The sequence below is a fragment of the Astatotilapia calliptera genome, chromosome 7 (genome assembly GCF_964374335.1).
Source record: "Astatotilapia calliptera chromosome 7, fAstCal68.1, whole genome shotgun sequence".
Lineage (NCBI taxonomy): Eukaryota > Metazoa > Chordata > Actinopteri > Cichliformes > Cichlidae > Astatotilapia > Astatotilapia calliptera.
In genome coordinates, this window is record NC_137428.1 from 45,224,130 (window position 1) to 45,243,243 (window position 19,114).

The following is a 19,114-nucleotide window of genomic DNA, read 5'->3' on the forward strand; positions in this document are numbered from 1 at the left end:
ACTATAGCTTACTAGGGTATATTAGACTTAATAGTTACTATATACAGTAATGGACTTCTATACATTTTACATCAGATTAAAACTTTGGGTGTAAGATTCGGATAATTATTTATTAAAAGCTAGACATTTTAAATGAGAATAAGAAAGAAAAGTATGTCTTTGTGCCCCCTTTTCCCTGTTAATGCCCTATCAGCCCCCCTGGCTAAACTTTGCTAGATCCACCCCTTGCGGCAATGTGTGACAGTTGCCACTAGAAGTGTTTATTTGGAATCAGGAAGAGATGTTATCAGAAAGAGTGCATAATTGGCATTGCCGGATTGCTCAAAGCTGTGAGGCCAGTGCCAAAACTGCCTTTGTTCTGATGCTCTGAGCTTTTGGTGTCAAGCCCCATGTATTCAAACTCTGCAATAATACCAGGAGTTTGATGAAACTGAACTGAATAAAAATGCATCTTGTTTTCCTTTTTACAATGAGCAGAGCAGGTTCGGCTTGCCCTGTCTTTTCTCAGCAGCGTGCGCACACAGAGCAACATTCATGTTTCTTTCTTTTACTTCCCTCATTAGGCGTAGGCGTTAATGGGGCCTTTTTAGTGTGTAACATTAATATGTGAATGTTATAATGAATCAGGATTATTTAAATTAATATTCACAATGTTACCAGTCTTGTGCGTTCCTCTTCAGTTACTTACAGTCGATGCAACAGTATGAATGGATCAACATGCCAGAATTAAATCCCCGGTCCACTGATCAGTTTTTCACCATCTTTGTCACTTAACTTTAATATTTAATATGAAATAATGTCGAAATTGAGTTTAAAGAAAGAATTAATATTTCACTAAAGGATATTACTAAAAAACATTGTTTTGATGACAGATGTTTTTCAGCCTTCCTGCAGAAAAACATCTGTAAAATAGTGCATAACCCTTTTTTTTTTTTTCCTTTCCCTAAAGCGACATCTGTAAATCTCTGAACAAGGGAACGATCCATCTTCTTCCATTTACTAAGATCAACAGCAGACTTTGTGAAAATGATTTGGTTCTGTAATGTGTTTTGCAGCATCTTGGGCTTCAAGTTTCTAACTGTGAAAGATGCAGTGAATGACGGTCAGGTAAGGGCTGAGATTTCACTCAGGATTGACGCTGTTCCTTTGTCCAGGTGCATCTGTTGCACAGCAGTCAGCACCTTCTTCAGGTCCTCTGGGTCTGTGACACCAATCTGGAAAACAGACTGACAGTCTGACTGACAGTGATTACACTGGTTTTGTCTTAGCGCAGCATTTGATATTGTAGATCGGGATAGGCAACTCCAGGCCTCGAGTGTCAGTGTCCTGCAGGTTTTAGATGTGTCCTTGATCCAACACAGCTGATTCAAATAGCTAAATTACCTCTTCAACATGTCTTGACGTTCTCCAGAGGCCTGGTAATGAACTAATCATTTGATTCAGGTGTGTTGACCCAGGGTGATATTTAAAACCCGCAGGACACCGGCACTCGAGGCCTGGAGTTGCCTACTCCTGCTCTATTGGCTCATCATAGCAACTCAGCTCATTTGCAAAGCTAACAAACTGTGTGTTTAACATTACTTCAGAGATGCCCTCATACCAAGGCTTTCTAACTGCACGATGAGAGATAGCAGCCTATTACGGTTTAGTTTCACATAGTGTAACATAGTGTAACATAATCTACTGCCAGATCTACTGCGATATAATACACACATCACACTAAATCTGAAAGTAAATAATGTTTTATGTTACACACAGATTTCAGGCTGCCACAAAAACTCTGTTTGTACTGAATTGTTAGTATGTTACTCCCTACATTAACTAGCTGTGTCTTTTTGTTTCTGAATTATACATTTGGTCAATTAGACAGCAAGAGATTTGCAATAGATGGCAACAGATATGACATTTGTCATTGTTATTCATGGACTGTTCCTGTCCAAAGTCATCATTGCAGTTGAAAACAAATTTTGCTTTTCCTTTAAAAAATATGTCCTAGATTATAGAGGTGTGGAGAAGCACAGAATCCTAGATGTTTGAGTTGTGAAGTTTGTGCACTCTTTGATGATTAGTGGTGCCATGTCATCTGCTGGTGTTGGAGCTGCTTGGTCCATTGTGTTTTATCAAGTACATGGTCAACACAGACAAAAACACAGTAGTATGAAATAAATAGATTCTTGAATTGTAAATTATACAAATATAGGCGTGTAGAGCTACAGAACAAAAGACGGACCTGGAAATGAATTAATGTTGGTACAATAATCATGGAAACACCTCTGGGCACATAACAAAACAAAATGATATGTTGTAGGTCTCCCTAAAACCACGATTTTGTTTTTGTCTGATTTCATACCAAGATAAACAAGAATCCTTGGAAAAATGAAAGCTCTTTTAAAGACATAGGTGTTACCCCAAATTGCACTGGTTGCAACAACATTGTGAAACTTTAATTCAGGGGTCTCCAACTCCAGTCCTCAAGGGCCGCTGTCCCGAAACTTTTCCATGTGTCCCTATTGCAGCACACCTGAATACAATTAGTATGTCATTAGCAAGACTCTATATAACTTGAATGCATGCTGAGGTGGCAATTCAGCCATTTGATTCATGTTACAGCAGCTCATAAATAAATGAACATGGTGCAATAAAAGTATTTTTACAAGTACATTTTTCTGAATACTTACATTTACTTTACTTGAGTAGGGTTAGGAGTTGCCAATCCAGCATGAAGTCAAGTTCTATAGAGTCTTGCTAATGACCTACTCATTTTTTTCAGGTGTGTTGCAACAGGGACACATGGAAAAGTTTCAGGACACTGGCCCTCGACGAGACGACTGCTTTAATTGAAGCAGATTTTTTCACTTAATACAAGATATTTTAGCTTAAAATAAGTGAAAAAAATCTGCCAGTGGAACAAGTGAAAAATCTCTAGTTTTTCTCTAGTTTCAAGATTCACTGTCTTGAAACAAGTTCCTTTAGCTTACTGAAATGTTGCCCTGTAGCTGATTGTGTCTTATTTTAAGTGTAATGAGATAATTTTGACTAGAAATAAGACAAATATACTTGGTAAGATTTTGAGTTTTTGCAGTGCATCTGTGGCTAACTTCAAGAGGTGTTGAATGCCAGCTAAAGCGACGATGACAAATATTTTATAGATGCATAAAAAACGTAAAACTCAAAAAAGGTGTGTCTTAATTGACCCTAAGGACTTAAGCAGCTACATTGGGAATTTGACTTTTATATTCTAAATTATATTTATGGCTGCATGTATTAATACAAGCCCCGTACCCAAGCTGGGTAAGTTTGGTATCCATCAGTCTCTGCAGTGATTGGATATAAACTCTGGTTTCCTGCCTCAGAAAAGAACTTGAAAAATGTCCTCTCATGGAAAAGAATGAGGGCAGACCATTCTTGAACCACTTTTACTGTTACCATCTGTGGAATTTTGCTGTGTCAAAGTGTGGGTGCAGCCCCCCAGTGGCCTTGTTTAGCTTTCCCTAATCCTCTGCCACACTGTCACAGCCAGAATGTCATTACATGCACGACATATGCCACCTGAAACCCCCTGTTGATACAAAAAGACAGGCTGTAGCATTAGGAAATTGATTGGTTCCTTCTCAGACAAAACATTTGAAGTTAAGTAACAAGACACAGAAGGATGTAGATGAAGGGAGGGGATGAGGAGAGGGGCCAACAGCCCCCAACATTAAAAAAAAGAAAAAGAATGTGAGGTTCATGTGGGTGCAGAGGATAAACCTTCCCCACCTCCTCATCGTCTCTTACGTCTGAATATCAAACCAATGATTAACACCAGCTGCTCGTTCCTCCGTTTTAGGGTAAACAAGAATTCTCTGTCATCTCTCACAGTCCTGCAGGAGCACAATGTGGGGTCCATTGCCTCCATGTGTCCCCTGTTTTTTTTTTTTTTTTTCCACCTTCACTGTGCTGATCTTTGCTAAACGCATTAAAGGTAATGTACACACCGGATAGGGCTCATTCAGAGACATTTTTAGTGGCTTTTTCCTTGCAGTCATTCAAAAAGTTTGGAAAACATGAGGGGTTTGCAAACTTTGTGATGTAGCAAAAATATTTACTTTGTATTAGTATTTATTTTAATTAGAAAGGAGGCTGCAGAATGTCTGCTGACATTGAAAGCTTTATGAATGGTGTTATACCCATCTCTGCTTCTCAACAATTTTTTTTCTACAGAAAGTCAAAATCGAGATTCTTCATTGAGATAGAAAAAAAGAGAAGTTCTTACTTATTTCCCAAAAGGTTGATTCTGTTCATTTGGACGTTGCGTTTTCAATGGGGGAACTGGAGCATAAACTGGGTGTCATCAGGACACCACAACATAGAGCGAAAACCATCCCCACAGACACAGTGCCCAGGGAAGCAGAAGAACCTCACGTCAAGAAGGCCCTGAGTAAATTCCAGCTTGTGGAAGACCTCTCCTATTTTGTTTAGGTCTTATCAGTCTTACAAATGTGATTGTTTCTGTTCTTTCTTCCTGTCTGTATTTAAAAGTTGAATCATACCTCTCCAGCTGCCCAAAACAGCCACAATAGGCTTATCTGTGAGTTTCTGTGATTTTCAGTACCTGTAGAAGAATCCACAGTCTGGGAGAACCTCAGCTGAGAGGCCTTCTCAGCAGGACATCAGATTCATTTTTTCATCTTCTGTTCACATCACTGGCACCAATTTCTGTTGGTTTGCATCACTCAAAAGTGATGTGCTTTGAGTTTGTTATAACATTGGAGATGTTTGCATGACTGCTTCTTTACATTTATGTAATTCTTAGTATTCCTTTTTTGTTTTAAACTTTTTTGTTTTGCACTTTGGCTCGCCTGTCCTCACAGGTACCCAAACTAACTATCTATGCGTAGGTTGGTAGCAGCAATGAGTTACTTTTCCCTTTACTGTCATTTATAGGGAGGAAAGGTGTTGCTCAAGATTCATTATTTGGCAATAGTTATTTTGTCACTAAAGAGAAGATATCTTTCCAGGTGCTTATGTAAATTTATTCATCGTAAAATCTTAAGATTAGATTGTGGAATCTATTTGAGAGTGCTGACCAAGGTGCAGTGAGTCAGATATTTCTGGAAGTCATTGTTCTTCCTCATAGCAGGAACAATTTTTATACTGAATTGTCTGCATATTGATCAGCCCACTGTTTGGGAACGGTCCAGAACTCACAGTGTGAAGGACACACATACAGAGAACACACAGAAGTGGTCTGTGAGTGACCTTGAGGCCTGTCTCACACCATAACAACCCTTGGGAAAATAAAATAGGAGAGGGCATGGAAGCAGAAACTTTATGACCCTTCCTATCTTGTTTTCTTGCCACTCTAGCCACTGATTAGTGAGCACAGAGGCATGTTACTAAAGATGTTGTCATAGCCATTGCCACATTTGTTTGAGTTCACATGGAACATTAACTTGTGATTTCTGGGAATTTGTTAAATGAAGATGTTGATGCGTTTACTGCTCATCATCATCGGTGTTCAGCAAAAACCTCGGATGTGCTGCACAGATTTAGACTCGTTTCACAAACATCACCTCTGTTTAGGGGCACTTCTAAGTTCAAGATGATTTGCTGGCAGTTATGTAAACACCTTTCCCGATCACAGTTTTACCTTTAGGCTTACTCACATATCGTGTTGAACTTAGTTAATCTCTAAAAGTTTACTTATTTAAGTTTTAGACCTGTGAATCAACTGAAGCATAATTGCATGTGAATTGTGAATTATGGATTATTCTTTAAAATGCCTCCTATTTACTTCCTGATGTTTTTTTTTCTAAATGTTTGACATACGCACACACGTACATAGACAAACACACAGTTCCTCATAAAAGAATTAAGTGAAGTGATGAATTGGCCCCTAAACTTTCCCAGCCCTTGGATTGATGTATTTCTCTTGCCTGTTATGTTTGAGTCACAGGTGATAAGACAGAGGACGTACTTTACTGTAGCAGAAGTTATTTGATATAAGGCCGTGTTTAAGTGGAAGCAAACACATGGAGGCAATAGACTAATAACTAACTATAACTACTAATAATAAACAAGAAAGGTTAAAGTTGTTAAAACCAGGGCATTGTTTTAAGACTCCCTGGAATTTGATAGACATGTTTATAAGTGATCTTCACTTATCACTGTAGTGTTTTCCCTTTTCCTGGCCGTTTTTAGTGTGAGTTTTATTTATCAGTCAAGTTTGAGCAGGATTTGAAGGTACATGGACCAAATGGAGAAGAGGAATTTGCTGATTTGCATTTGCTGAAATGAAATGTCAGCTGCCATATGATTATATATCTATTTTAATTATCATTTTTCAAATCTATCTTCATTCATGAAGCTGATGAATGAGAGACATGGGATTCAAAGAATCTCAAACTGAAATCTAAGGGTGAACGAACAATGATGGTAGAAAATTTAACACCTTTCTTTGGAACAAGCCCGAAAGCTTTTCAAGCACATTATATCAAATTTGTATGCAAATCTGAGCATATAATTTTCAATTTCTTTGCCCACTACAATTTTTTTTAACTTAACCTCCTAAGACCCGAACTCTTCCACGGCAGGCATTTTTAATTTCTCTTTGATATTTGGGCATATTGGGGCCCAATGAATGTAAAAACAAAGAATTACCAGATTTTTTTTAAACCTTATTTTTGGTTTTATGAAAAATCAGAGCCACATTTTGATAGAACAGTAGCAATATAATGTCCTTGTAAGAGGATATCAGGCCCATGTAGAGCAAAATTTAGTATTTTGGTCTAAATAACCCAAAATGTGATGTCCACATATGTGGACGCCAGGTCCTAGGAGGTTAAATAATACTTAAAAATATTTGCCTTCATGCATTTCAGGATGGCTGATGAGAGACGAGACTTGCTTCTAGAAGGACTTTGGTTGATTATACTGCTATTTTTTTTTTCTTTCTCGAGCTTTGTAGCTTTGAAACGGATGGTTAGTCAGCTGGTTGATAAGCTATAGGGTTCTGAAATTCTGAAAACTGTGTAGTGATTGTGACTCGGTAGGTAGCACTCAAGACTGATGGCTCTTTTAGCCTGCATGTCATCAGATGACTCTTTAACTTTTTATTATCTTTTAAAACTTTATCTGCATTCATAAATGTTGTCCAACAGACAGAACAGTAAGTCCACTGGCTATACTGCAAGCACTAAAACACTGGCCGTTGTCCAGAGGCTGATTCAGCAGGGTGCTGTTTTAGTGCAGAGTGCAAGGATCCAGACTGTAGTTGTGGTCTCAATATTTCAGTATTATTGCAACTTTTCAATTATCACTGAATTCATTACTTTTATAATTCAGTGATAGTGATATATCAAATGTATTTTGTTAAGCTATAAGGCTGAAAAAGTGGCAGTACAAGTACCTGCAGACGTTTTGAAGATGTTTGGGCTGTGACTCTGGAATCTCTACCTGTTCCCACTGTACTATCAATCAAAAATACTCAGTGTAGGTAGCATACCTTTAACAATTCCCCAGTTCTATGATGCCATAGAACTGCTTATCTTGTCTGAATTATGGTACCAAAACGTCTTGTTTCTTATGGGTCATCAGCTGTGACTCAGGAGCTTGAGCAGGTCACCTTAATCAACAGCAGGTCCAATCTCTGGGTCTCAATCTCTTGGGAAGATAAGGAATGCATACGTAGGCATGTTGTAGAGAATAAAAGGTATAGAATAAATCACTTTATTGGTAGGTGTGTGTGTCTGTGTGAGAATGTGGCTTGTAGTGTAGAAAGCCTAGAAGTGTTCAGTAAAAACAGACAAATGCTATATAAATGTGTCTATTAACAAAGACATAAGAAAGATCAAAGTAGAAAATCACCAATCTTCATCAAACACTTGTTGAAATGGGGAATGTGGCTGCTCAGTCACTGTGGCTCCAACCTGAAGGACTATCTATAACATGGTATCTACTGCACCCTGGTGGTTTTTCCATATACTATTAATATGTGTACCCATTTTCATTGGTCACTGTACTTGCTGTGTCCTCGTTCAACAGACTAATGTCCATTTCACATTCTCTGCTGCTTCCATGTATTCTCTCCACCCCCAGAATGGTTACTGCTCCATCTAAATTATTTTCTTAAAATTGTCCTTTTCCTTTGTCCTTATCTTCTCTCTGTTTTCTTGCCTGCTACTCCTCTCAGGTCCCAAATGACCTGCCTCATGCTGGCAGCCAGGGACAACTACAGTAAAGTCATCAACCTCCTGGTGTCCCATGGGGCTGAAATCAACATCCAGGAACGCAATGGATACACAGTGTGTTACTTATGTTTGTCAAGTCAAAGTTCTTATGTGGGGGCCTTCAGTTTAACTGTAGCAGACCCTGTAACAGAGGGCACAGTGTAATATATAATGCATAATTTTTATCATGATAACATTTGTACTTTGACCTTATGTATGTAACTAATGTATTTTTTTTGTTAGGCTTTGACTATGGCAGTGCAGTATGGAAGAGAGGAGGCGGTGCTGAAACTCCTCCAGCTGGGAGCAAACAAAACCATCAGGACAAAGACTGGCAAAAGCCCTGCTGATCTGGCTGAGAGCTTCAAACACAGACAGGTACCTAAAGTACTTAGATGCTTTTACATGCCACCTATATGCTTTTAGCATGTCAGAAATGCTTATAAGCATTAATTGAATTGGTTTGGGGGCATGAATCTACCCACTAAAGGGTCTAGTTTGACTCATTGGATGGGCTTATGCAACTTTTGAGTTATTTTAAAGTTACAGTGATGCACTTGTCAAAAACATTTTCTACCATCAGCTGCTTAATCTTACAGAGTTCATGAATATGCGTTTGTTCACAGATTTCGAGGATCTTGGCCTCTTCCTCAAACATCTCTAATGTCCAGGCCTTTGGATCCATGGAGGACACGCTATCTAAATTCTTCAAGACTAACTCTGAATTTCCAACTCCCAAGGAGAGGTAAGATAACTCTGAAAGCCCTAAACTAAACTTGCATGCATTTAGGGCTTTTGTTTGTTTGTTTGGTTGGTTGGTTGGTTGTTGTTTTTTATGCAGCAATAGGTGACATTCTTAAAAGGTTTCTCGATTCTGAACCCATCATCACAGAAGCTTCAGATTTCTAAAGTGTTTTATCAATATGGTAGTATTATTTTAACTTGTTTGTCTCCTTTTTTTTTGTTGTTGTTTAATTCCTGTCCGTGAAAACTTGTGGTTGTACAGGGCTGTGAGTTTACAACAGGTAAAAACAATATGTGTTCAGACTTGATTGTCAGTGCTTGAGTGACGATGGACTCTGTTCATACAACTCCTCTTTACACCAATTATCTCTTGTCATTACAAAACTCTATTCCAGTCGTCACTGTAGCTTAATGGCCCCTGTTGGATTCTTAGTGAACCAGTGTCTGTGTGGCAGGTGTTGTTGAACCATTGTCGAACCAGACATAAACAATAATAAACCTTCTGCATGAATGTTTAGTCCATTCAGGCACTGCTGGGCAATTATCATCAGCCAGAAACGTAATTTTAGACCACGTCTGGCACTGTGAATTAGAGGCTGTAAACATTTTAGCTGCCTTTCTCTCTTGTCGGCTACAAAGACGTTAAAACCCATGTTACACATTAAACATGTTATGAACATCATGAGAAGAGAAGCTAATTTCTGAAGCGCGTCATGCCAGCGGTCAGACTGGAACTGCGAGTACTCTGTGGTTACTCTAATGTGTGCGTACTCCTTGTTGCTCTCTTTTGATCCTGAGAGTAGAAAATTATGTCTTTACCCCTTTGACCTCCACGTCAAATGCTGATTTAGAAAGAATGAAAATGTAAAAAATGCAGATCGATCCTCAAAAGCACTTCAGGAGTTTCAGCTTTTTAGCATTGTTGTTTTCTTCTTCTTCTTTTAATCAACAGTAGAGTAGTCAGAAAATCAAATACGTTTTGACTCCCATCCTGTCCCAACAAGTACCGTACTTGGTAGGGATTCTCTGGTAATGAATTTTTTTATGCTGTTAAATGGGAGCAAAAAATCTAAAAAATTTCACTACCTTTCAAAAACCTTCTGAAAATGAATCACCACTTAAAGTGCTAGTAGTATTTAAACAAAAAAATGTGCAAATAGTTCAGATAGTTCCATAAGTTTGAGTAAAGCTAGAAATTAAATCAAAAAGCTTTTTTTCCAGTCCAAAATAACGCGTTTCCAAAGTTTACAGATGATCGTTCATGGATTCACGACTGCAGTGGATGTGCTCTGGAGTGAGGCTTGCTCTTATCTTTGAAATGATGTTCTCAGCTGCTGATAACCATGGTGAAGATGCTCTCTTCCATGACTTCAGCAATTTGAGAGGTGCATAAGCCTCTTTTCAGGACAGACTCATCTATACACCTTTGTTTAATGCAGGACAAAACAGAAATAGAAAAGACTGCTACTAATTAAAAGTTTGTTTAGATACATATTTTGACTGCCTGGCCAAAAAAAAAGTCACCACCTGGATTTAACTAAGCAAATAGGTACAAGCCTCCTATTGGACAATTACTGCATGGGCGATTATCTTTCAGCTGGCAACAAGTTATTTATCCCCGAGTGGTGCAATGAGTTTCTTCTCATTTCATAAACAACCATGTCGAAAGACACATCTCGTGGTCGTGGAAGAGATGTTAGTGTGTTTGAGAGGGGTCGAATCATTGGTATGCTTCAAGCAGAGAAAACATTTAAGGAGATTGCAGAAACTACTAAAATTGGGTAGAGAACTGTCCAGCGCATTATTAAAAAGTGAAAGGATAGTGGGGACCCATCGTCTTCAAGGAAGAAATGTGGCCGGAACAAAATCCTGAATGATTGTGATCGGTGATGAAGTCAAATCGAAGAAAAACAACAGTAGAATTCAGGGCTATGTTTACTAGTGCAAGTAAAAGCATTTCCACACACACAATGCGAAGGGAACTCTAGTGATTGGGACTGAACAGCTGTGTAGAAACCAGTAATCAGTGAGGCAAACTGGGAAAAAAGGCTTCAATTTGCTATGGAGCAATGGGAGGTGGTCATGTGGTCCAGATTTACCCTGTTCCAGAGTGATGGGCGCATCAGGGTAAGAAAAGAGGCAGATGAAGTGATGTACCCATAATGCCGAGTGCCTAGTGTACAAGCCTGTGGGGGCAGTACTATGATCTGGGGTTGCTGGAGTTGGTCAGGTCTAGGTTCAGCAACAGTTCAGCAACCTGACTATACTGAATAATCAGGTTATTTCACCAATGGGTTTTTTCTTCCCTGATGGCACAGGCATATTCCAAGATGACAATGCCAGGATTCATTGGGCTCAAATTGTGAAAGAGTGGTTCTGGGAGCATGAGACATCATTTTCACACATGGATTGGCCACCACTGAGTCCAGACCTTAACCCCATTGAGAATCTTTGGGATGCGCTGGAGGAAGCTTTGCGCAGCATCAATGCAAGATCTTGTTGACAAATTAATGCAACACTGGGTGAAAATAAATCTTGTGACATTGTAGAAGCTTATTGAAACAATGCCACAGAGAATGCTTGCCGTAATCAAAGCTAAAGGTGGTCCAATGAAATATTAGAGTATGTGACCTTTGGGTTTTTTTGGTCAGGCAGTATATTTATTATTGTTTCTCAGATGGTCAATGCCAATTAATCTGTTTTAACTGACTTAAAAAAAAAAAAAAGAAAGAAAAATTCCCTTGTGGGCAGTTTATCCTTCATGCCCCAGTCTGGGAGGTTGAGGGGTGCTGTCTCGACAGTGTAGGTGACACTGCCCCGATAGCTTCCTGTGGTGTATTGCAATTACAAAAACACATTTAAGTAGTTTTAGTATATGACACGTTGACAATAAAATACAGCGTCGATGAATTTTTATAATCTTATGCCATCGAGTCGTTGCAGCCCTCATGTAGACAGGGAGTTCTTCTGGAACTTCAGCATAAATGCTATAGAAAAACAAGTACACTTATAAGCACAGGAAAACTTAGACACAGCACAAAATATAGTGCAAATTCACCAGAATCACAGTGATACCACATACAACCTAAAAAATATTCTTTTATAAAAATCTGATACCAAAGATATAGTGTGTTTTATTTTTGTAATTAAAAAGTGTCCCTCACTAAGCTAACTGGTCATTGCTGTTGTGAAATCAGTTCTTTCTCATAGACTAAATATTTGCAGTAGCTAACGTTATACATAAGCTTTACAATATATCTGGTAACTTGGGCACCATCTTGACATTTCATTGTGTCCGGTCAACAGAGTACAATGTTAACATTAAAAAAAAACTGTCTGCTAACATTACGCCAGCAATTTAAAATTAGTTTTTAATAAAGAAGTTTATATGTTTAAGGACATTTTTTTTCTATGGTATTAGATTGAGGATGGCATCTTAGATTCAACAGTAAAATGTGAAGTTTATTAAAAATCTATTAAAAGCTATGAATATTTGGTTGAGAAAGTTGTTTTTGTTGTAAACTGGACGGTGCAGAAGTGTTTAGTTGACTAGTTGTCCACACCCTTTGCCACATGGGTTAATATTGTGTAATAACTCAGTTAGCTGTAAGTCACAGTGGAATTTCTGCCCTGTTCAGTGTAAGCAAGCTTGATGACCTGGAGCTCCTCCTGCATGGCCTTAACCTGGGCTACCTCACTGACATTATGACTGTAAGTACTCTAGTGCACCCAGCAATAGGATATGTCTGTATGTTGGTGTGTTTTTCTCTGATCAAAAATGTATATTTTGAATGCATAGTACTTTTTTTTAAATATGAAAGATTTCTCTTATCTCAAAAATTGTAGGATATTGAGCAGATATGGTGTGTTATTGGACACAGTGTGATATATTATTGATGTAATAGGTGAGCTACAGTGAAATGAGCACAGCTGCCTTATTGACACAGATACGTCTAGGCTTGTGTCTTGTAGGAATGTGTCTTGTAGTTTACATATTTTACTTGGTACTAAATAATAGATGTAATGTGCTGGATTAGCTTGGCCTGAATTAAACTCGGGGTGAGCTTTGTTTTTAGGCCCTATCTGATTTATGTGGACCAGCGTTGACAGCTGCAGGTGGCTTTCTGTTACTGTATGGAAAAGTGTTATGCAGGTACATCTGCTTCAGGTTGTGAAGTTTTGATTTGGTAAATGTTGAGTGATCTTTTCTGTTTTTGGCTTTCCACATACACACATGCACAGGAAAATGATATCACCTGGAGTTACCTGCTGACCATGGAGGAGGACGACCTTAAGAAGGTAGAGGATGTCTGTAACATCTGTGTGTCTGTCAGCTCTCTTTTCTGGCTGCCAGATTTGATGATGACCGAGAAAGAGAGAGGAGTAGCTGCTGATGTCACCCTTTAAGAAGAGATTAAACGGATACGTATTACACTTACTTCTGCAGTATGGGAGAGAAATCAAAAATGTGTAAAAGGTGAATGTATGCAAAATGTTTGCATACACTGTATATAATTCACAGTAAATTAGAGGCAATCAACTGATCAAATTATATGGAAGCATGATTAAACTTCAGAAAAGTTTACTTTATATAGCATCGCTCAAGCACCGGGTGTTCAAAGTACGTCACAAAGAAAAATAAATAAATAAAACTAAAAGAGAGAATACGGGAAAAAGATAGAAAATATAATATTAATTCTATGGTGTAGCTACATTATTTAAAAGCAGTTCTGAGTAATACCGTTTTGAAACTTCTTTTTAAACAATAGCTTCGGTTGGAGAAGATCTCACTTTAGTGGTATAAATGGAACGGTTCTTATATAGAGCTTTTCTACTTTACCTGAACACTCAAAGTGCTTTATACAACTACTCGCCCCGTTCACACAAGCACTTTCTTTGCTTTTTCTATACAAGTGGTTTCTAACATTCACACACATATGGAGAGCAACTTGGGGTTGATATCTTGCCCAGGGATATTTGGCATGCAGACTGGGGCAGCAAGGGATCAATCCACCAGATTTCTAATTAGTAGACCTGTTCTACCCCCTGAGCTACAGGGGTCCAAGGTTCTTCATACTGTATAATTACCGTATTTTTCGGACAATACGGCGCACTGTCGATTTTTGAGAAAAATTTAAGGATTTTAAGTGCGCCTAATAGTGCGGAAAATATGGTATACTATACTATATTGTATGAATGGGGTCTATAAGGCACATTGATGATTTAGAGGAAGAAACTGCATTTGCATTACATTTTTGGTGAAGAAATTCATAAAGTCATTGCTAATTAAGTGAATACTTGGTTTAACAGAGGTCAGGCTCTCTGTCAGCCTGGCTTCAATGTGGAAATGAAACCTGGGGTTGTTCCTGTTTTATTTAATCAGTGATAAATAGTAAGGTCTCCTAGCTTTACAGATGGCATTTTTTGTAATAGAGTAACAACCTATTTTTTCAGACTATATGAAGATCTTCTAAATGAGTGGAATGCCATTTCCTCTTCAGTTTGTATGTGGTCTGCTTCATGATGTGCATTTGTATGTTATACAAGGAAGTCAAGCATGTGTGATATGTTGCATTCTTCTTTTGAGGTTTTGAGGTTGTATGTAGTGAGGGTGTAAGAATTGTTCCTGTGACTCATCAGATTTCCTGTGTATTTACTAGTGTATTATGATCTACAGCAGGGGTGGGGAACTCCAGGTCTCAAGGGCCGGTGTCCTGCGGGTTATACACCCGAATCACATGATTAGTTCGTTACCGAGCCTCTGGACAACTTCAGGACATGTTGAGGAGGTAATTTAGCCATTTGAATCAGCTGCGTTGGATCAAGGACACATCTAAAACCTGCAGGACACTGGCCATTGAGGTCTGGAGCTCCCCACCCCGATCTACAACATCAAATGCTGCGCTAAGACAAAACCAGTGTAATCACTGTCAGTCAGACTGTCAGTCTGTTTTCCAGATTGGTGTCACAGACCCAGAGGACCTGAAGAAGGTGCTGACTGCTGTGCAACAGATGCACCTGGACAAAGTGGACCTGGAAACAATCAGGCAACTGGGACCTGCAGACAGTGGGTAAGGTTACAGATCTTAACATATGTTAAGTTTACCCTGAAGCCTTCCTTGGTGCCAACATGTTGTTTTTTGTTTTTTATTTTATTTATAAATTTATTTACTTTTTGCTCTTTAAAAACAAAAATAGTTAGTATTTTATTACTGTATTGTTCTCAACAGTGTATTTAACACCAGAACCAGCAAATGTTTTGACTGAGTCGTCAAAGTGTGAACTAAAAATGAGAGCCTTCAGTTTTCTGGCCCCTGTGGAACCAGCTTCCAGTTTGGATTTGAGAGACAGACACACTCTGTACTTTTAAAATGATGCCTAATAGTTTTCTATTTCTCAAAGCTTGTAGTTAGGGCTTGATCTGGTGACCCTGAACCATTCCTTAGCTACAATGCAGTAGGCTGACGGTGCCGGCGGTTTTATTCTGTGATGCATTGAGCTTTTCTTTTTCACTTCTTCACTATTTTCTGTGTGTTTATACATCACTCCTCTGTTTTTGCCTCCTTTTATGGCAAAGAGAGACCTTTTGTCCTGTCTCTCTTTGTTCTCCCCTCCCCCCACAACCAGTTGCAGTTGCTGCCCCTCGTTGAACCAGGTTCTGTCCAAGGTTCCTGTTAAAAGGGAGTTTTTCCTTCCCACTGTCATCAAGTGCTTGCTCACAGAGTTTTGTTTCAAATATTTTAAGGTGTTTACATTAAATAAAAGTATCTTTATGTGACTGGTGCTGGGAATAGATACTATATAAATGAAATTGATTTAAATGGAACTGAACTCAATTTGTTAGAGGTTTTCTTGTGAATATTTTTCAGGAAGGAGGTCTTCAAATTAGAATGAAAATTAATAGAATCAGGGCTTTCTTCAGTGCATAAAAATCATTGTAGAATTTGGTGTCAGAAAACTTGTCAATCCTGAAAGAATTTGAAAACCTCAGTCTGCCAAGAATATTTGATGAGGAGCAAGTAAAAAAAACATTCACAAACACTCTGCATGAAGACAGAAACAAAGTTGACAGTAGTAGCAAAATTTTAAACACTTGTCAGCCCCACACCTTAAACCCTCCCCCACATTCAGCCCACTTCCATCTTTTTGTGATGCTCCATTTGTCCTCCTCCACTGGAAGTCGTCCATCAACCCTATAAGCATCTCACTGTCCTGGCTCTATCTCCCTCCCCCTTATCTCCATAGCCGTGCCCAAGCTGGGACTTAATGGTTTAAGCGGAGCTGTAATGATTTGTAAGGTGAAGGTGATGGGTGGTTGCAATGAACAGAGCGTCAGAGGCCAGACAGTCATCAAACCGCACCCCATCACTTAATGAATCCTCTGCTGAACAGGACTCGTTTTCTTTGCCTTTCTCACCTGCAGGATGAGAGACACCCCAGGCAGTCGGTTAATAACTGGGATGAAAATCTTTATCAGGGCTAGAACTCTGTAAAAGCTCCTTCAGGATCTAAACACTGAAAAAAAGTTGGATACATAGTTGGCAGCAGTGGTAAAATGCTTGGAAAGGACTATTAGTTTACGTCAGTATTTGTTCCTATACACCATAGGTTACAATCTTACAGATGTTTTATTGCCAAGTGGATGCATTTATCACATTTGTGGGTCTCGAGAGTTTTTGTTCACATGTACAGATTCTGTTTTTAGCAGAATCTAGCTAAGTAGTTGTAACAAGTCTGAAATGGGGGGAAAGAGGTCTTTATGTCTTTTATCCTGAATATGTGGTGTAGCTGTTAAGCCATAAAAGGGTTGAGTGCCTACAAAAGGTTTGGAAGGAGTTGCTACTCCAAGTGGTAGACTTAAAGTATCTTGGGGTTTTGTTTGCAAGTCAAGGGATAAGAAGCTCAGTCATACAATCGTTTTCGTTTGCAGTTTTTGAATTTGTCACAGATTGGTGTCCTTTGCTTAATAATGCTCAACTATGATTAACATTTTCTTTCATTATTTATTGACCTGTGGGGACATGTTTCAGTTCCAAAAATCAAATCATAATCCTTGAAAAGTTTAATAATATGTTTTATGGGTTGTAGTTTATTTCGGAGACAAATATATTTAAAAGTACCCCAATGTTTTGGCATGACAATGGGTGATTGAAGACCTGCTGGGCCAGGTGGCTTGCACTACATAAGCCACCTCCACCTCCAAACAAAACATTGTAAAACCCAGACTGTTCAAATGTAAGCAAGTAAAGTAAAGCACCAGATGTGTTTTTCAGGATTATTGTACTGTCCGGAAGTTGTAAACCTAGCTTATGTTTCATTATTCATCTTAATATAACTTTAAAAATAATTGACTTTGATGATATATAAGAATTGACTTTTAAAATGATGGTAAACATTACCTATGGCAAAGTAAAAGCCTTGTAAGGAAGGATTGCATTGCTGTTCTACTGGAAGTTAAACAATAAACATAAAACTATATAAAAATAATAATTGCAGGTCTAAATGTGTCTGAATATGTTTTTAGTGTGAGAGAAAGCAATTTGGTCCATGTCTCAGTGGTAAGGCTGTGTTTTTGTTCAACTGCTTGAATCAAAGCTGAGTCTGCGCTTTGGTTATGATATTGTAGTGGTATATGAAATTCTAAAAATGGTTTCACTGGCCAAACAACGTATCACTCCACTCCCAGCAGCTACCACTGAGCAAGGCATTTGCTGGGTTTGGTTTGAAAAAGACAGGGAAGCTTAATGGTTTCTCAGCCCTCCCAAAAATCCCCAGATAAATAATTTTCAGTGGCTCTCATGCATCCTCTGTCAGCACTCAAACATAATGTCTGTTATGCCTTCAACGACCTGCCCACCCAGGCCCATCATCACTCTCTTCCCCCTAGATAAACTAACAGGAGGAAGAAGGGAGGAGAGGGTGCAGCACAGGCTGACTGACAGTGTTTACTCGCCCCTGTGACAGAGTGTGAGGAGGGCCGGAGTGGCTGGCTGCCCAGTCCCCTCAACGAGGGAAATGTACCATTAAGATAAGAGCTATCAATATTCCACAGGTCCAGAGGATGGGAATAGAGAGGGACGGCGTTTGATTAATCTAAATAACTAGTCATTTAAGGTGCATGTTTTCAGAGAGGGATGACAGCATTGGGTTAGTGCGAGGAGGAGGTGCGAACAAGGCTTGGCCACCTGCTCGGTTTGCTGTAGCATGTTAAGGTTATCGCCAAGAAAATGCCTGGAGCTCGTTAATGCAAAGCTTCATCCAAACTACCCATTAGTCTGCACTATCATAGCTGAGCATCTTCAGCTAATTCTGCCTTGCTTTTTTCATGTGGACCTTCCTTTCAGCTTTAGTTTTTAGACAAGTAAACCACTTGACCTTATTTTTAAATGTCAGAGAGAGTTATTCATCTATCTAAAGATTAAGTAGGATTGGTTTTCAGGTTATTAACCAACCAGCTGGTTTGTATAGGACCTTGTTTTTTTTGTTGTTGTTTGTTTGTTTTGTTTTTTTAAAGGAAGGTTTGTTTACAGTCAAATCTAAGACCAACTTTTTTGATAAATGTCTTGATAAGTGGTATAATATTTTATGACTAATAATATTTGCCATACACTTCAAATGCATTAACCTCCTAGGACATGGTGTCCACATAGATGGACATTTTGGGTTGTCTAGACCAAAATACGAAATTTTTCTCTCAAGGCCTGATATCCACTTATGAGGACATTATACTGCCACTGTTCTGTCGAAATTTAAAACAAATGTCCTCATATGTGAATTTATTATTCATTCGTTAGCATCTTAATATAACCTTAAAAATAATTGACTTTGATGATATAAAGAATTGACTTTTAAAATGATGGTAAACAGATAATTAATCTCAGAAACAAAAATCAGGTTAAAAAAAATTAGGTAATTCTTTGGCTTTACGTTCATCAGGTCCCAATCGGCCCAAATATCCATCCATCCATTCGCTTCCGCTTATCCTTTTCAGGGTCGCGGGGGGCGCTGGAGCCTATCCCAGCTGTCATAGGGCGAGGGGCGGGGTACACCCTGGACAGGTCGCCAGTCTGTCGCAGGGCCATCACACAGGGACAGACAACCATTCACACTCACATTCACTCGCACATTCACACCTAGTGGCAATTTGGATTATCTAATTA

At 38.8% G+C, this 19,114-nt stretch overlaps 1 protein-coding gene across 1 annotated transcript in view; it reads left to right on the forward strand.

Moving 5' to 3' along the window:
- The window catches only part of asz1 (ankyrin repeat, SAM and basic leucine zipper domain containing 1), a 33,441-nt gene that overhangs the window by 10,912 nt on the left and 3,415 nt on the right, over positions 1-19,114 (forward strand). Inside the window, exons 5-10 of the mRNA XM_026174720.2 lie at positions 8,174-8,285; positions 8,454-8,588; positions 8,837-8,955; positions 12,593-12,665; positions 13,197-13,253; positions 14,913-15,025. Coding sequence (XP_026030505.2) covers positions 8,174-8,285; positions 8,454-8,588; positions 8,837-8,955; positions 12,593-12,665; positions 13,197-13,253; positions 14,913-15,025 — 609 coding nt within the window. The remainder of the gene's footprint in view (positions 1-8,173; positions 8,286-8,453; positions 8,589-8,836; positions 8,956-12,592; positions 12,666-13,196; positions 13,254-14,912; positions 15,026-19,114) is intronic.